At 48.9% G+C, this 19700-nt stretch overlaps 1 protein-coding gene across 1 annotated transcript in view; it reads right to left on the reverse strand.

Moving 5' to 3' along the window:
- Positions 1-5467: 5467 nt before the first annotated feature.
- LOC109374745 (optic atrophy 3 protein-like) overlaps positions 5468-19700 on the reverse strand; it is a 44609-nt gene continuing 30376 nt past the window's right edge. Inside the window, exon 2 of the mRNA XM_019629535.1 lies at positions 5468-8955. Coding sequence (XP_019485080.1) covers positions 8495-8955 — 461 coding nt within the window. The 3' untranslated portion in view covers positions 5468-8494. The remainder of the gene's footprint in view (positions 8956-19700) is intronic.

Here is a 19700-nt window from a genome sequence, read left to right on the forward strand (position 1 = left end):
AAAAAAACAAACAAAAAAACCACAATGAGTAATCCCAATGAATGACGTCAGCATAAAGAAACTTGAATGGGGAAATACTGTCAATGGTATTGTAATACACAGCTACGTGAGGTGTCAGATAAGTAGCAGACTTGTTGGGGTTACCACTTCGTGAGGTGTGTAAATATCTAATCACTATGTTGTTTTGTACATCTGAAACTAATAATAATAAGAAGAAAACTTGAATATAAATATTAGAAGAAAGTAGAGTTGAAGATATAAATCCTTGAGGTAGATGAGCTCTTCTCAAATCAAGGCAGAGAAAACAAATTCCTGAAAGGAAAAAGACTTATAAATTTGGTTACTTCAAAATGAAAAACTTCAGGGCTGGCCGAGTGGCACGCTGGTTAAGAGCAGGCTTGGGACGCCAGAGGGCCCCGGTTCGGATCCCACATATGAGGGCCAGTGACACTGCCCTCTACAGCTAAGATGCTGAACAACAGTTCCACATGGAGCTGGGTGGCCATCGATGGCATAGACTGCAGCCCCTGCTGCAGTGGGTTGCCATGGGCTACCGTGTGTAGCCAGTAGCCAGTGTGAGCGGTCAGCAGCCATTGTGAGCAGCTGTCCAGAAGCCGGCCACTGATCTGCTTAGCCCAGGAAGAGCGCAATGATGGTGCCAACTTGGGCCAGTGAAGCAATGTCCTCCACAACTAGACTGAAGAACAAGAGGACAGCAATTTGTCTGTTCCCCTTCCCCCAATTCCCCAATAAAAATCTTAAAAAAAAAAAAAAGAAAAACTTCAGTAGGACAAAACACACCAGAAGCAAATGTTAAAGGGACAGTGAAAACAGGCATTTTTCAAAAGCAATACAAATGTCCAGTAAGTGGCTGAAAAGATGCCCAATTTACAGGTAAGCGGGAAGATGCAAATTAAAACAATGAAATTCCATGATGCACTTCTATGGCTTGAAAAATAAAAGGTTTGATAATTTCAAGTGTTGACAGTTCCTCTGCTACTCCGAGATTTTAGGGGTCATTTTTACATTAACTATAAGCCTTTTTAACATATTCAATTCTTTCAGCTCTTGGTATCTCCCTAAAGAAAGACGCATGCCAGCCAGAGAGACACATGCAGACTGCTCAGTGTCACAAGAGGAAAGAAATGGATACATCAGTGCCCACAAAGCAGGGGTCCTAAGTGAGCCTGATGGCCAGGTCACTCCTGAAAGGGGTCTGCCAAAGTTCCCCCACCCTGGACGTAGGGTTCCTTTCAGGCAAAGGACTTTGGTTTCTCTCAAATGGCTGAACTTTTATGAAGAGGCTGCACAATGTACAAACAATAATATCAAGGTGCGGGGTTGTGCCCTCCGAGTGAGGCTGGAGTCTTGGATGTGACGGAGCCCACAGTGCCCCCAGGTCCACACCAGCCCTTACCTGGCAGAGGCACCTTTGGGAGTCTGGCCTGGGACTGCCAGAGACCCTAAGACCAGGGTCCCAGGTCCAAGCCCACCACCTCCATTTGCCTCCTTTCTTCAGGATGTCCCAAATGGACACCAGGAGTGTCCCTGATAGAGGAGTAGAGGAAATGAAGACTGTTACACAGCAGGAGGAGCTCAGTGAGGTCATGTTAGTAATGGCGAAGACTGTCTTTCCAGCCCCAGAATAACCACAGCCTGCCAGAGGGCACCCAAATCTGAGGCCACCAGCGGGTAGGGAAGGGTAGGCTATCAGTATCCCCTCATACCTGGTTCTGCTGGACACTCACCATCTCAGAGCTTGCCAATGTTTCCCTACTAGGTGTACAGAGCAAAAATCTGCAAGCCCTCAGTTGACTCCCCACATCCCATCGCTTAGCAAACCCTGCCTGCTCCACCTCTGAGGTATTATTATAATATGCCAGAATGCCCCTTCTCTCTACCTCCACTGTCTCTGCCTGGCCCAGCCACCATCACCTCCCATCTGGATAATCACAGTCGCCTCTTAGCTGGGCTGGCGGCTTTCCCCTTTGCCCTGCACAGTCTGCTCCCCACGTGGCTGTCACAGAGACCCTGTGAAAGACGTCAGCTCACATCCCTCCTCTGCTCAGAGGCTTCCTGTGGCTTCCGCCTCACCAAGAGTAGAAGGCAAAGTCTTTTTTTTTTTTTTCTTCCCCCACTCAGACTGCGTTCTCTACCTCTAACTCTCCCAAAGGAAGAGAACAACGATCATCAATGGCTAATGGCAGACTCGAAAGCAACACCAAAAGCTGTCTTCACGCTCAGGAGAAAACACTGCAACTCCTCCTCGTGGCTTCGGGTGCTCTACACAATCAGAGAAACTTCTCTAGTAATGAACTATAGAAATGATCTCTGAAAGTATAGTCTTAAAGGCAGTCTTTACTGAGGCCCAAGGCGGCCCACTTTATGTATGTCTGTATAATACGTACATAGGAATATGCTTTTATGAAATAGAATAAAATAGAATAGAAACTGACAGGGTGCACTGCACGTGGTAAGGGAAAGTATTGTTAAGTGAAACTTGTGTTCTAACAAGATATATAAAATGTACGATATTAACATATAGTCTATGTGTTATATCATACAATAGGTTTTATGTTTATAATACATATTAAGTATATACACATATATATCTGTAGTTTTTCTTTTTTGTTTGTTTTAAAGATTGCATTGTAATGCACTGTTTTGTTTTGTTTTTAAGATTTTATTGGAGACTTGGGGGAGGGGAACAGCATTGGGGAATCGGGGAAGGGGAACAGATAAGTTGCTGTCCTTTTGTTCTTCAGTCTAGTTGTGGAGGACGTCACTTCACTGGCCCATGTTGGTATTATCGTTGCGCTCTTCCTGGGTGAGGCAGTTGCTTGCCGGCCATTGGACAACTGCTCACAGCGGCTCTTGGCAGCTCACGCTGGCTGCCTGCTGCTCACGGTAGCTTATGGGAGCCCACTGCAGCTCCACTGCAGCCTACGCCGTCGCTGGCAACTCATGGCAGCCCAGCTCCAGATCGAGCTGTTGTTCACCATCTTAGCTGTAGAGGGCACAGCGTCACTGACCCCCATGTGGGATCCGAACCTGCACTCCCAAGCCAACTCTTAACCAATGAGCCACTCGACCGGCCCTGTAGTTTTTCTTTATGAAATGGAATACAATAAAATAAGAAATATCAGACTGCACTGCACATATTAAAAGTAATTATTTAGTGAGACTTTCATTCCAATAATATATACTGAGGTTGCCAAAAAAATGTATATAAATGGACACATTGGTCAACATTGCTCAAGCAGTAGTTCACCATAATCAGAAGTGTCTGGACACTGATGGTAACCACTTTGAGCACCTCTTGTAATTGCAGAAGTCAAATGTGACTTGTATTCATCTTTTGTTATCATTATATAGTATTACAATTTTAATAGTTTTCCTTTCTTAAAATGTGTATACATTTTTTGACACCATATAAATATATATACACGTTACATAAAATATATTTTATATTCCATTATATACTATGTCACATAATGCATGAATTATGCGATATTTATAATACATATTTAGGGTGAATTACAAATTATTATATAAGTATGTATGTGGTGGATTATATAAACTATACATCGTAGATTGAGATGGAGCTGAGATCTGTGTGCCGTAGGGTTATTGCAGAGTCTCTGGGAACGGCTCCTGTGGATGGGGAGTGAACAAAGCAAGGCACGGCAGAGAGAAGCTGAAGTGGGTTGATCCCAACAGTTGATCCGATGGGGCGCCTGGAGCTGGTCTGACCCTCCAGGGTTGTGCCAAGTGGGCCTTTGCTCTCCCAACCCCCTTGTCCATCCCTCTCCTTGCTTACTCTATTCCAGGGCTGGTAAACTCTTTATGTAAAGGGCTAGACAGTAAATATTTTCATCTTGGAAGGCCATATGATATCTATCACAAATATTCATTTAGTGCAAAGGCAGACATAGAAAATATATAACTGGCTGGGTGTGGCTGTTTTCTAATATATCTTTATTTACAAAGACAGGCAGTGGGTTGCTGGATCTGGCCTGAGGGCCTTAGTCCACCAACCCCTGCTCTGTTCTGGTAACAATCTCTTGCTGTTCCAGAAACAACCCCGCACCTGCCTCAGGGCCTTTGTATATGCTAGTAACCCTTTCTCACTCCTTCAGGGCTCATCTCAAACACTGCCTCCTCCTGACCACCTGATCTAAATGAGCCATCCCCATTACTCCTGAACTCTGATACTGGGCTATTTTTTCTTTTTTTAAAGATTTTATTGGGAAATTGGGGGGAGGGGAACAGTGTTGGGGAATCTGGGAAGGGGAACAGGCAGGTAGACAAATTGCTGTATTTGTTCTTCAGTCTAGTTGTGGAGGACGTCGCTTCACTGGCCCATGTTGGTATGATCATTGTGCTCTTCCCAGGCGAGGCAATCGGTTGCCGGTTATCGGTCGGCCACTCACAGCGGCTCCCGGCCACTCACACTGGCTGCCAGCCACTCACGTAGCTCACGGCAGCCCACTGCAGCCCTGCTGCAGCCTATGCCGTCGCCGGCGACTCACAGCAGTCCAGCTCCAGGTCAATTTGTTGTTCATCATCTCAGCTGTAGAGGGCGAGCGTCACGGGCCCTCAATGTGGGATCCAAACCGCAGCCCTGTTGCTCAGAGCTGGCGCTCCCAAGCGAGCTCTCAACCAGCTGAGCCACTCGGCCGAACCTGGGCTACTTTACTGTCCCTTTCTTGCACTAGATTTCAGCTCCATTGTGGTAGGGACTTTGTCTTGTTCCCGGCTTATTCCCAGCTACTAGAATAGGGCCAGGCATGTAGTAGGTGCTCAGTAAACATGTGTTTAACGGAGCAGGTGGATGATGCTTACTCAGTTCTCCTTTGGACATGCTTCTCCTCTCCTGTCCACTGGGGCTGAGGGACCCAGCCTGGTCATTTCGTGTCACAGTGGCTCGTACAGGGTTGGCTGGATGGCCCAATGGATCAGGCAGGGGCTTTATGAGGTCCGGTTTCTCCTGCAGTGGCTTTCTCCAGGCAAGAGCCTGCCAGGCAGGGAAACCAACACAGGACAAAAGGGCGTGCCTGGAAATGGGAGAGGCAGAGCCCTTAGACGTGTTTGGAGGCTTTTGAGAGCCAGTGTGCATGGGTTTCTCTGTTCTTTACTCCCTAAAGCCCTGAGTCCCTCAGGAGAGGAGGTGTCTAGTATTAGCCTGGCTCCTTTTCCCCAAATAACCTGGGGCGGAGCAGGTAACCCTGGAAAAGAAATATGTGTGTGCGTCTGTTTGTCCCCTTACTGGACTGTGAGCCCTGTGAGGCCAGGGTTCGGGCTGTCTTAGTCACCACTGGGAATCCAAACGGCACAGAACAGGGAAGGGTACACAGTAGGCACCTGGGTGAGTTTTTTGAATGAAAGAATAAACAAAGGACATTTCCCCTAAGGTTAACAGGTTTTTCAAATATGAAAAAAATGCATCAACTTGAAGACAACCAACTTGAATTACAAATTTATTCTAACCCCTCTCCCCAAGTCGCAAATGTATACAAAACTCACTAGTAGGAAGCCAGAGCGATGAACCCTCCATCCTCTGGCCTCTTGCATTGAGAGGCGGTTCTTTCCACACACCCTGATCACACCCACCACCTGGTGGGTGAAGCTGCTGCAACCCTCAGGTCTGGCCACATGTCAGGGCACATCACAGCTGAGTTTTGAGTCTCACAGACGTTAGAGCAGCGCTACATCAGGGTCAAAATGGCGCAGGGGTTAGGGGCTTGCACTCTGGCCCAGACTGAACATCTTCAGGTCCCACCTCCACCTCTTCCCTGCCTGTGTGACCTTGGGCAGGTGTCTCTGTGCCTCAGTTTCCTTGTGAAATAAAGAACATAACGCTATTGGGGTAATATAAAGCACTCAAACAGTGTCCAGCACCTAACCAGAGCTCAATAAACTCCATCTGTTAGAATGGCTGCTATTTATTGACATGATGGGAGGGTTTGCAGTCACCGTCCCTGGCCTCCAGCAACCTATGCTCCAGAGATGTCAGTGCCAGAGTGGACTGCCGGAGGTAACCATGGAAACCACGCACTGAGCCCGCTCACCTGGCTCTATCCGTCACTCTTTAATGCAGTGGTATCTCTCTTGCCTTCTTCCCTTCATCATTTAACCCACTCAGGTCACCTGCAAAGACACGCCCACCAGGACCCACCTCCTTAGCTCCCACTACACCAGCTTCTCCCCCTCTTCTGAAAGAAATTAAAATGTTTCAGAAACCCCGTTTCTTGGTTTTCTACCTCCGTAGGTCTTGTGTCCAGATCATTTTTAAACCCCAGGGAAAGTGAGGTGAGGAAGTGAGAGAAAACCTGTCTCTCCCATTTCTTGGAATGGGGCCCAGGTGGAATGAATCCAACCCCGCTCGCTAAAATGCTGTCTCTGGTGTGATGTGGGGCTGCTCTGACGGGGGATGGAGGGACCCCACTCTCGACACTGCCACTGGGATCTCTTTGTAGAGATCCCTGCCCCTCCCCCAGTAATCTGCCTCCCTCTCATCTTCCTCCTCCTCACTCTGCACTCTTCAACAACCTACACCCAGGAAAACCTGGGCTCCTCTCTCTGTCTCCCCACTGAATCCGGTCCCTCACTGGCTTCATAGGCTTGGACAAGTCCCTTTGCTTCCTTTGGGCCTCTGTTTCCCCATCTGAGAAAGAGTTCATAGGATGACGCTCACCCCCATCAGATCTCTCTCAGCTTCTCTCCTAACTTTAATGAGCTTGGTACCCATTTTGGAGATCCATATCATGGTTCTCAGACATATCCTTAAGATGAGTTCCTCATCCCAGGGCTCCTTCAAACATCTACAGTCTGAAAAACAGAATGCACACTGGTGGGGTGCACATCCCTCTCTGCTTCAGGGGTGAGTCCTGGAAGAGAAACCAAGTAGTGAAGGGTGGTTCCTGGACTGTTCCTTTCACCCACATGGGGAAGGCTGAATGTCCCACGGGGCTGGCAGCAGTCCCAGCATACTTTGGGAGTGGGGAGGTATAGTGGGTTGAATGCTGCCCCCCAAGACGTGTCTACATCCTAACCCATGGATCCTATGAATGTGAACTTACTTGGAAAAAGGGCATTTATAAATGGAATTAAGGATCTCTGAGTGAAACCATCCTAGATTTAGGGTGGCCCTAAATCTAATGACCAGGTGTCTTTATAAGAGACAGAAGAGAAAGCCATGTGAAGACAGAGGCAGAGACTGGAGATCTGCAGCCACAAGCCCAGGAACACCTGGAGCCCCCAGAAGCCGGAAGAGGCAATGAAGGACCCTCCCCTAGAACCTTCAGAGTTGGTGGGCCCTGCTGACACTTAATTTTGGATCTGTGGCCTCTAGAACTGTGACAGAATAAATTACTATGGTTTTAAGCCACCAAGTTCGTGGTAATTTGTTATGGCAAATTAGCCCCAGGAAACTATTAAGGAAGGTAAGACCAACAAGTGGCCTAGTCCAAAGGGATGGAGGTGGGATTTGGGGCTTTGGAGGCAGGAGGTACCACTGCATGAAGGGGGGCTGTTGGACTAGTCCAGAGCCCCAGGGGTAGAGGGCAAGAGCACACAGATCAACAGATTTAAAAGAAACATGGGGGGTGTGATCATCTAATCCATGGCTGGCAGTCCTCTGACAGGCCACTGAAGAAGACAGTGGGGAAGGTTGGAAAGGACATGTCAGGAAAGGCCCACGGACTCTGGGGACAGGTAAACAGGAAGCTGAGGCTGAAAGACAAGATGGATTAGCCCTAGGCACGATCAATTTTTCCACCACCAAAGCGGGGCTGGGAGGGCATTGCCTGAGAAGACTGGACAGCCATTCCAGGGGGGTTGTGCCATAGACTGAAGGGTTCTGTTGGAATATTCCACTTGGGGTCTCAGGAGAAGGTACCAAGGATCAATTTAAGGGAAAATATAATATTCAGTGGATCAACTGCAAACCAGGATCCTATTTTCCCCCTCAAAAAAAGCTCATGCCCAGCTACAGCACACCTTAGAAGGTGAGGGGGGCAGAAGTCCACTGCAAGACACTGCATTCCTTACAGTGGTTTGTACCAACTGACAAAAGGAAGGGGGTGTCCGGTGTGATACATGAGCATCCTAGGGAAAGGTAACACTAATTAGGTAAATGGGGCATTGATAGGTCGATTGGGCTCAAGTACCGGTTCCATTTTTTTTTTTTTTTCTGCCAGAAGAGTGAGCTGTTGTCCTGCTGGCAGGGACCTTGCAGGTCTGTGTGGTTTGGAGAGGGGTTGGAGAGATGAGCACTGTGGATTGTACCAATGAGCTAGAGGTTGGAGGGGTCTATGTTGGAAGTTTCACAGTCCCAGTGGAAGGTACCACTGGTCAGTACAGGGTGACCAAAGGCCAAGTTTCATCAAGATCCCAGTGGTTTCCGCTGGGCCAGCACAGGCAGGGGTAGCGTGGAGAGAAGGCCACATCAGGGCACACATGGCCAGATCCAAGTTCAGGCTTCAGTAGTCTCCTATTCCTTGGATGTGGATACTGCCTGGGTCGTGGACACTGCCTGGGTCGAGGACACTGCTTGGGACGAAGACACTGCCTGAGGCGCCAAAGGCGCCTTCCCGTCCCGGGCGCAGAGCTGGGCGCGCACCTCTTGCATCTGCGCCCGTAGCTCCTCCAGGGCGCCGGGCTGCTGTGTCGCCTGCACCTGTGCCTGCAGCGCCTCAAGCGCCAGCGCCAGGCGGCCCACCTCGTCCTGCATCGCGTCCCAGGCGGCGCGCTGCTCCTCCTCCTTGTGGCGCTGGTTTGCCTGGTGGCGCCAGTACTCCAGCACCATGCAGCCGCCGCCAACGATGAAAATGGTGGCCTCACCCAGCAGCTCAGCGCCCAGGTCAGCGGCCGCCGCCTCGTTCAGTGGCTTGATGACTGTGCCCCGGAAGCCCATGATGCGCATCTTGGTCCGCATCTCCACCCAGTGGTACACTGCAGGGGAAGAGAGGGGTCAGGCTGTGCTCTGGGAGCCCCCTGCCAGCCGCGCCCCAACGCGCCTCGGGGTCCTTGTAGGAGCGATGGGGACAGGGCAAACAGAATCGCCAGGGGGAGCATGAAATAAGACGCAAACCCCGCCTCCCCCGGGAATGCCCAGTCACCCGACCCGGGTGACCCCGAGGGCATCTTTTCGAATCGCCCAGAAGATTCTGGCAAGCAGCCAAGAATGAGAAACCCTGCCGCAGAGGGGAAGTCCTCAGACTGGGAGCTGTGCCCCAGGCTCACAAGGAGCTCCCAGAGCACAAAGTCCCGGCAAGGTGCAAAGACTCACCTGCCTGATGCTCAGCCCTCTGCTCCTCCCTCAAGCCACTCACTGGCCAGCCCCTGTCCTCCCCGGGCACTGTCGCCCCACCCATTTCCCAAAAGGAGGGACAACCCCTTTCTTCCAAATCTTCCCAAAATGCAAAGTTAGGGCTGCAGCAGAAGCTGATCCCAAGGAAAGGGCAGCTGAAATTTGGGAACTGATGCTAAGTGGCTGTGAACGCGGGGTAACCAATCCTCTTTGCAAGGCTGTTGGCTCCTAAATTTTCCATCAGCCCTGAAGAGGGAGCCAACAGTTGTGAGGCCTTCACCGTGAGGTTCTGGAAACATACCTTGGGGGTAGCTCAAGGGTTGACTGGTGCTGCTGAAACAGAAACTTACTTGCCTAGCTGCTCCTTTGTGAAGGAAAGTTATCAGCACTTGAGTCTTAAAAACCAAGGCAGGATTGATGCTGAGCCCTGACTCACTCCTGTAATAATGAATATTCATCCAAGGACATATGAAATTATTGGGGATGTCCTGTCTAGCATATTTGGAGATCCAACATACCATTTCACTGTTAGGGTTTAATAATTATTCATGAAAATACATCATAGGTGAAATGCTTTATATTAACAGTGCACTATTAGTTTTAAAGATTATTCAATCCAGAAGAAAATATTTTAACATTCAGAGCCTAATGGTCACAGGAAGTTAAATAAAATTAAAATTTGAATTTCTGTACGTATTTTGGTTGCTGATACATAATTCAGGAGACAGAATTCTGTCGGGAAGGGCACTGTAAGTTACATCCAAGGACAAAAAAGAACAATGTAAAATTTCTGACTGTTAAAGAAGAGCTGGTTCTTTTTATTTTTATGTTTTAAACCAGACATCGGCTGGTACGAGTTCACCAGAGTATGTGGACTACATCAGAGCTTCAAAGGAAGGATGTACCAGCTGTTTGAAAATGTCATATTCATAATACACTCTAAATTATTATATTTGCAAGTACTTGAACTTATAAAGAGAAGCTTTAGTTGTCAACTTGAAAATGCACTAGAGAGTATGCATTTTTCCATTTTTTAAAAGGGTGGGGCAGAAAACGTTTGTGGAACTCTGCCTGGAGCCAGCAGTAAGATCCAAGGAGCGTACCCAGGGCTCTTGCAGTAACTGCCGGCCGCTGTGGTCACTATTATTACTGTTACATAGGTACTGGTGTTGCGGGGTTCCTGGGGTCCAGACTGTGGAGAGCCACCCTCCTGCCATGAGGTCCTAGTGTCAGGCCAGCCTGGGGTCCACCCAGGACTCCGCACCTACAGCCTCGGCGATGACAGCCCCCTTTGAGCCACCTCTGTAAAATGGGGAGAGGACAGCAATTGCCTCACTCCTGATGACCATCTATACCAGCCCAGTGCTGGGCCCGCAGCTGGGCCTGTAACTGTCACCTGCTCCTTTATGTCAGAAGGACAGTGGCGGAACAGCCGCTAGGACACACACCAAACCAGCTTCTGCTGGCATCCCTGGGTGAATGTCCCAGCATTTCAGTGTCAAAGGAGTGTTGGGACCTGGGCCATGGGTGGGTCTGGGTGTGCAAATGGGAATGGGTACATATCCAGGTCACAGGAAATTAAGTCAAATGGTGTGGGGGGGCGGGGAGAGGGAGAGAGAGGAAAGGGAGGAGAGTGGGGAGAGGGGGGAGAGGGAGAGGCCCCTGGACATCGCCCAGATACTTCACATTCACCACGTCTAAACCTCACTTCGGCTTCCCCACACACTTGTTCCTTCTCCTGGGTCCATCCTGTCATCAAACCAGAGACCTGGGGCCTCCCAACATTCTGCCTCTTGAATGTCTTTCCCACACCCACCTCCCCTGTCCTGGTCCAGGTTCCATCCTAGCACTGACCAATGTCCCGTCACTGACCTTCCTGTTCAGGAACCCTCTGATCTTCCTGTCATTCTGTGTATTCCTCTGGAGCGCCTATCACAACTTGGAATGATCTTATCATCCGGTCACTTGTCTGTGCTCTCTCTCCAACACTGGAATGTGAGCCCCATAAGGGCGGGGCTCAGGGCTGTCACAGTCACTGCTCTGTCCCCAACACCATCCAGTATTAGGCGAGGCACACATTCAGTATATCTTGCTGAATGAGTCAGTGGGTCCTTGCCCCAGCCTCAGGCCCCAAAACTGCGCTCCACCCAGCAGCTAGTTTTGGTTGAGAACATAACCCAAACAACTACCGTTGTCTTCACTAATAAAAGTACCACACTGCATGAAAATAAAGTTCCCAAACTGTAAGTCGACCCCATCCGCGCCGGCCCTGATCCTCAGGCCTGCCTCACACATACCCCCAAATCTTGCCCTAATCAGCCTTTTCCCCCTCACTTCATCTCCCTAACATCTAATCATAAGCGTACATCAGTCTGAGTTTTTCAACTGGAAATTTGCTTGTATTTACACAATTATTTTCTTTGGACTCCCCAACCCCACTATAAAAGATGAGCACTTTGTTCCCATCCTGCTGCCTCCCCACTTTTACAGGTGATTTGTATATGTTTTTTATTCTTCTGTTACCCTCTTTTCACTGTCTCCTTCAGTGCCCAACATGGTCAGGGAGGAACGAGCGCCCCCACCCCCACCCCCACGTCCCTAGGCCAGACCATCCTTTCACATCACGGGGGTTTAACACACAAGCTGGTCAGTGGCTGTAATAAGGCTTCCTGTACTTTGTGCATCAGCCAAGTTGGAAAAACAAAACTAAGCACATACAAGGTGATGCACATGGAAACTATTCAATGTGATGTGACGAGGCTAGAGCGCAGCCCCTGTCATGTTGCATCATATAGGGGGCCACCTGGAGGACAGCATTCTCAGTATCAAGGTCAGATGGTTTCTCTATTCTTATATCCCATCAAGCCACTTAGAATGCCCCCTACATGTCATTTTGCTCTCAGATAAACAATGATTTTCTAGAATGACTTGGTCTTTACTTACATGGCACGTCTTGTCACATTAGTGGGACATGAAATCAATGTATCTGCACAAGCCAGCATTAAAAAATACGATTGAGGGCCGGCCTAGTGGCTCAGTTGGTAAGAGTGCGAGCTCTGAACCACAGGGCTGTTGGTTCAATTCCCACATGTGCCAGTAAGCTGCGCCCTCTACAGCTAAGATTTTGAACAACAGCTTGACCTGGAGCTGGGCTGTTGCGAGTGGCTGGCAATGGCGTAGGCTGCAGTGGGGCTGTGGTGGGCTGCCGTGAGCTACCGTGAGCAGCTGTCCTAATGGCCAGTGAGCGACTGCCTCACCCGGGAAGAGCACAATGATAATACCAACATGGGCCAGTGAAGCAGCATCCTACACAACTAGACTGAAGAACAAAAGGACAACAACTTGACTGCTCCCCTCCCCTAATTCCCAAAAAAATTCTTTAAAAAAAATACATTCGAGATACAGTAGAAAATATCAAAGCCAGTCTTAAATAGTAAGGGTAAGTATTGTTTCACAAGACTTTTGTTCTTGTTTTATGTGTGGCTGTGTGAATGCGTTTGTAACTGGGACATGGTCAAAACTTGAGAGCCATTGTCCTAAATTTTGGTTGGTATCCACGTAGTCTACAGATCATTTTAAGGACACTGACATCTTCCCAACACTGAATCTTTCAATCCACGAATGTGGCATCTCTCTCCATTTAGTCTCTAACTTTCTCTGTAAGTTTTGCACTTCTTTGATTATGTTTATTCCTGGGTATTGATTTTTTTTTTTTAAAGATTTTTATTGGGGAATTGGGGGATGGGAACAGACAAGTTGCTGTCCTTTTGTTCTTCAGTCTAGTTGTGGAGTAAGTTGCTTCACTGGCCCAAGTTGGCACCATCATTGAGCTCTTCCTGGGCGAGGCAGATCAGTCGTTGGCTTCTGGGCGGCCACTCCCGACGGCTGCTGGCCGCTCACGCTGGCTGCTGGCTACACACGGTAGCCCATGGCAACCCACTGCAGCAGGGGCTGCAGCCGACGCCAGCAACTCACAGCAGCCCAGCTCCAGGTTGAGCTGTTGTTCAGCATCTTAGCTGTAGAGGGCAGTGTCACTGGCCCTCATATGTGGGATCCGAACCAGGGCCCTCTGGCATCCCAAGCTAGCTCTTAACCAACGTGTTGCTCGGCCGGCCCCCTGGGTATTGATATTTTTGACATTATTACTTATAGTATTTTACATCACATTTTCGATTTGGTTGGGGCTCATATATAGAGATACAATGGCGTTATGTAAATGATTTTCTACCGAGTGACCTCACTAAATTCATTTTTTTCTTTTTAGTGAAATATAATTTACATAAAGTACACAAACATTAAGTTCAGAGCTGGATAATTTTTTTTTTAAAGATTTTATTGGGGAGCTGGGGGAGGGAAACAGTGTTGGGGAATTGGGGAAGGGGACCAGCCAAGTTGTTGTTCTTCAATCTTCATTGTGGAGAGCACCAGTCGCCATCTGGCTTCCGGTTGGCAGCTCGTGGCCTCTAGGCTCAAGGTGCTGTGTTCAATCTTAGTTGCGGGTGGGCGTACCACCATCGCATGCGGGAGTCGAACCAGCAGCCTTGTTGTCAAGAGCACACGCCCTATTCACCAAGTCATCCAGGCGGCAGATCAGCTCAAGGTGCCTGCTGAGTTCAGTCTTAGTTACGAGCGGGAGTAGCCCACCATTGAACAGGCAATCTTGATGTTACACCAGCTGAGCCATCCTGCCACCTTTGGCAGCTCAGTGACAGCTCAGCTCAGGCGGCCCTGTTGCTCAGAGCTCGCGCTCTTAAGCCAACTATTAACCAACTGAGTCACTTGTCCGGCCCTGGATAATTTTTTAATATTTAACCATCACCTAGATCAAGATCTAGAACATTCCAGCACTCCAAATGGCTCCTACCCTCAAGCCTTCTTCCAGTCTATACCCCCAAAAACCACTAATCTGACCTCTCACAATAGATAAGTACTCTTTAAGTCCTATTTTGACTTCTTCGTGAAAGACAGTTTGTTTGTACGCTTTTCAGTGTTTTGTTCAATAATATATCCGTGATATCTTTGTGTTGCCGTGTGTTTCAATGCCCCATTCTGCCAGTTGGGTAGAGTATAACAGTTTCCAAGAGTGAAACTCGGGCCACCTGAGTGGCTCAGTTGGCTAAGAGTTAGCTTAAGAGTGCAAGCTCTGAGCAACAGGGCCGCCAGTTTGATTCCTACATGGGACAGTGACGCTGCGTCCGAGCTGAGCTACCGCTGCACTGCCAACAGGTGACAGGATGGCTCAGCTGGCGAGAGCACATGCTTCTAACAGCAAGACTGCCTGTTTGATGGTGGGCTACGCCTGCCCGCAACTAAGACTGAACTCCGTACCTTGAGCTGAGCTGCCGTCCGGATGGCTCAGTAGATAAGAGCACATGCTCTTAACAACAAGGCTGTCGGTTCGACTCCCTCATGGGATGGTGGCTATGCCCACCCGCAACTAAGACTGAACTCGGCACCTTGAGCTGAGCTGCCGCCCAGATGGCTCGGTGGATAGAGCATGCGCTCTTAACAACAAAGCTGCCGGATTCGACTCCTGCATGGGATGGTGGTTACGCACACCCACAACTAAGATTGAACACAGCACCCTGAGTTTAGAGGCCACAAGCTGCTGACAGGAAGCCAGGTGGCAACTGGTGCCCTCCACAACACAGACTGAAGAACAACTTGGCTGATCCTTCCCCAATTCTCCAACTGTGTTCCTCTCCCCCCAATTCCCCAAATTAAAAAAAAAAAAACGTGAAACTCGTGGTTGAGTCATAGGGAGCAGCATCACATAGGGAGACTTAGAAAGTCATTTCCTCATCCATCATTTGAGCAATCCAGTGCACAGACTGAAGAACAGCCTGGGAATCATTTTTGTTTAGCTGAGCCATCCTGCTACCTGTTGGCAGCTCAGCTAGGATCGGGCATCGAACCGCTGTTGCTGAGCTCAAACTCTTGAGCGAGCTCTTAACCAACTGAGCCACTCGGCTGGCCCCTCGCTGTTTATTTTCAGAGGACTTCTTTGTGCTGCCTCCCAGGTAAATTCTACAGGACCCAGGGGGCTGCTTTTAGCAAGAGGGGCGTGTGTGTGTGTGTGTGTTTAACTTGTCAAGTAAGGAATGATATACTAAGAAATGCACAGATCTTAAGTTCAGCTCTGTGACATTTGTATATGCCAATGGCTCTTAGCTGGGGATAGTTCTGCGCCCTGCTAGTAGCACTACTCATGTAGCCCAGGGCGGTGAAAGGACTGTGACCAAATGCTAAGTACTGAACTGCCAAATATGATATAACTGGTAATGGAGATTGTTAACTATTGAGAGGGAGCATTCTTGTTTGTTTGTTTGTTTGTTTGTTTAATATGGGAGAGGGGAGTAAAGGCACTAAATCCTTATCTTCCACATTAGGAAGTCAACAAAAATGGAGGAATTTTTTTAAGAACTAGGAGTATAAGTGCCTTATTTAGAGGCACTTTTTGGTGGTAAATACCAAAAAACAGCTAAAAGAGTTCAAGTGGTTACCTGTGGACAGCAGCAACTGAGGTGGAAAAGGAGATGGTTGGGTTTTCTTCTTTTTATCGTAAATCATAGACATATTTGACTCTTGAAGTACTTATACTTCTTGGCAAAATTAGTAATTAACATAATTTTAACAACACATTTTTTAAACTTGTGCAAGCCAGAAACGTGAGCACTGCCTTTGGGTTCCCAGGCCCTTGCTCTGATCTCTGGCCTGGGTCTTTCTCCCTCAACCCATGCATCCTCCATATGTGAAGTCACCATATTAAAATAAACATCAGATCAAAGTACTCTCCTGCTTACCATCAATACTTCAATGGCTTCCATTGACTCTAGGATAAAGTTTAGATTCCTTAAAATGACCTCAAGATCCCATATGATTAGCATATCTTTTGCCACCAGTCCCCCATATACATGGAATTAGTTTCAGTGTTCAGAACATTTTATACTCTCTTTATATATGTATTCCCTTGGCTCAGGGCTCAGCTCAGTGGCACCTCCTCTAGGAAGCACTCCCTTACCCCTAGGCTAGGCCACATGTCCCCTCTGGGCTCTCCCAGCCTCCTGGGCTCCCCAGCCATGCCCTGACCACTTGAGGCCATCGCTGTCTAGGGACGGGTCTGTCACCCCCAAAAGACTCTGAATCCTAGGACAACAGGGCAGAGCTGGACTCAGAGTGAGCACTCAGGTAGGGTTCGATGAATGAAAAAATAAATGAAGGAAACACACTGAAAATTAACTTTTGGTTATTAGTGAGCACTGGGATATGAGTGTTCTATTTTTTTCTCATTTGTATTTTTAAATTTATCTACAATAAATATGTATTGCTCCTCTATTTTTAACAAAAGGGAAAAACGCTAATTGCATATCCTTGGAACCACAGTTCTGATTCTAGGAATTTATCACCTTTTTTGCCAAGAAAGGAAGCATGGGTTTATAGAAAGATTTGGATACCCAAGGAATGTACCCCTGCCTCCCACACGTCTGGCCCATTTAGGAGGGAGCTTCCTTCAGTTTTCAGGCCAGGGACCTGCTCTTACTCAGCCATGAGCACAGGCCACTTGGAGGGGCTGACTCACAGGACCCATGGGGTTCACTGGGATTCACGAGGAGGGGGGTTTATGGGTAACTTCCAGGGCAAGAGGTGAGTGGTTCACGACACCATTTCGTGACCCAAAGGTTTTACGGCCATGTGACATGGTCTTTTTTCTTCTTCTTTTCTTTTTTCAGCTGAGCCATCCTGCCATGACATGGTTATTTTGAATAATCCTCATGGGGGTGATGGGACTTGGGAAGTTAATCAGGAAGTACCTCAGTTAGTATCTGAGGAGACTGGCTCCTTCTTGGGAAGCTTAATTGCTGCCGATTGTGTGTGTGCCAACAGGGAGATGCCACAGGGCAGTGGGCGGCTGCCAGCAGCCAGTGTAATTGGACCAAGAGCCTGCTCCGCATGGAAAACCTGGTTCCTCACCTTCTCAGGTACTGGGACCCCAGATCTGCACCCAGGGTCCCCTGATCCCCTCTCACCCAAGGCCCCCTGCACCCAGCCTTCACTCTTCTCTCCCTTGAAGCCCTCTGCCTCTTGCTGAGGACATTCTCTAATGGAGCGCCTGTGTCTCCCTCACCCTCCTTGAGCCAAGAACCCAGGGGTGAGAACAGGGGTGAGGGTCTTCTGCGGGGAGACAAGCAAGAGAGGCGGGCTGGAGGTAACACAGCCTTCCAAGTGGGAGTTTTTAAACTTCAGGTCTATGATCGTGAGTTGCAAAATCAATTTGGTGTGTTATGTATGAGTGGCATAAATAAGTAAAAACATGAATACATACTGTATAATTCCATTTATATAAAAGTCTAGAAAATGCAAACTAATCTCTAGTGAATGACTGGATGCATGAGATTGGGGAGTGGGGACAGGGGCTGGGATTACAAGAGGCACGAAGATAGTTTGGGGGTGATGGATATGTTCATTCTCTTGACTGTGGGAATGGTTTCATGGGTGTGCATGTCTATCAAACTTATCGGGTTGTACACTTTAAATATGTGCAGTTTATTGTGCGTCAATTATACCTCAATAAGGCCATAAAAAATAAGGGAAACAGAAGATAAAAAAATAGAACCAGATAGGCTAAGCCAGCCAGGAAGAGGAAGGCGTGGGTGTAGCCAGGTGAAGAGACAAACACCACAGGAGATGAGGGGCAGTCCCCAGAAGGGAGATAAGAGCTGAAGTGAGTGAGGAGGGAAGCGGGGCTCCCACGGCACCCCCGGGCTGGGACCCTGCCTTCCTGCTCTGCTCAGGCCCAGGATGAGCTGTTTCTGGCCCCCAGGAACGGTGCTGGTGGTCCGAGTGGAGGCTTGGAGACGCTGCGGCAGCGTAGCCCTGGACCCCAAGGCTGGCATGTGGAGCTGCTGTGGGCACCGCTACCCCTTCTCTCGAGGCTCCCAGAGGTGCTGCTTAACCAACACGAAAGAGTTTTGCGTCATCCCCAAAGACAATAACAAGTCAGAATATGACAACTGCAGGAAACACAACAGCAAGGACCTCTAGGCTCCAGGAAGGCATCCTTCCCTCCTCCCGACTTCCCTCGACCCACCCTTTCCTCCTAAGCCTTCACTGTGAGGATGTGGGAATCACCTTGTAGTTCTGGGCCTTAGGCTAACTCTTTGCAACAGACCTAATCAGAGAAGCTTCCACCTCTCGTTGGGGGAAAAGGATGACGGCCCAATGGCCAGGGAAGATGAAGCCTGTAGTTCCGGAACCCCTCACCCGGAACACTCCTTGTAGCAGGGCAGATTTCTTTGTTTTAGCATGTGAACAGGCTGAGCTGAAGGCCCCAGGTTGCTGAGTTCACCCCAAAGTGGTGCCAGAACTGCTCTCTGCACCTTCTCCTTCCTAGCAATTCTCCTGAGCTGTAGGCGTTGTCCTCTGAGCAACTGAGAAGCAACAGGTCCAAGAGGGGAAAGATGGGCATTCAAGGATGTTCACCGCAATGATGTTGAGAGTGGTGACAAGTGGGAAACAACCCATCCAGAAGTAGATGATTCCTATTTCGTGCACGTGACAGTCCCCTGTGACTGGGCCTTTCTGTACCCTGAAGGTGTGACGCTCTAAAGGATACTCCTGGGCTGCCCTCCACACAGGCCGGGGATGTGAGTTAGAGTCTGTCAATGAGACACATTGCTCGGGATCTGTGAGGCAGAAGGAGGGAGACAGGGCCCCCAACTGCAGCTTTGGCCGGGTTCTGCTTGCGAGGGTAGACTGAGGACACCGGGGTTTTCCAATGTGAACTTCCAGTGTCCTATCACCAACTTCATGGGTGTCATGGCTTCTTGGCCCTTAGGTGGCATTAAGTTGATGTGTTCTTCAACACAGTGCTCAAGGGGGCAGCTTCAAAGGCAGCAGCTCCCTGGGGTCAGTTCTGTGGCGTCCTTCCCAGAGACCAAGCCAGTTCATCAAGCCCTTCCAATAACTGCGCAAGCCTCAGTCTCTGTATTAAATGCTTTCTAATTTACTTTGAAATGCACCAAAAATAGGATGGATAGATGAGTGGACTAATAGACTGAAGTGTGACAAAGCAAGTAAGGTAAAATGTTAGCAGGATAACTTCGTGAGGGTATGTGGGTATGTTTCAATGTAAAATTCTTTCAATGTAGATATATGAAAATGTCCCTAGGGGCCGAATGAGTGGCGCATTGGTTAAGAGCTGGCTTGGGACGCCAGAGGGCCCCGGTTCAGATACCACATGAGGGCCAGTGACACTAAGATGCTGAACAACAGCTCGAGCTGGGCTGCAGTGAGTCGCTGGCAATAGCGTAGGCTGCAGCCCCTGCTGCAGTGGGTTGCCATGGGCTACCGTATGTAGCCAGCAGCCAACGTGAGCGGCCAGCAGCTG

Source organism: Hipposideros armiger, unplaced genomic scaffold, assembly GCF_001890085.2.
Source record: "Hipposideros armiger isolate ML-2016 unplaced genomic scaffold, ASM189008v1 scaffold_859, whole genome shotgun sequence".
NCBI lineage: Eukaryota > Metazoa > Chordata > Mammalia > Chiroptera > Hipposideridae > Hipposideros > Hipposideros armiger.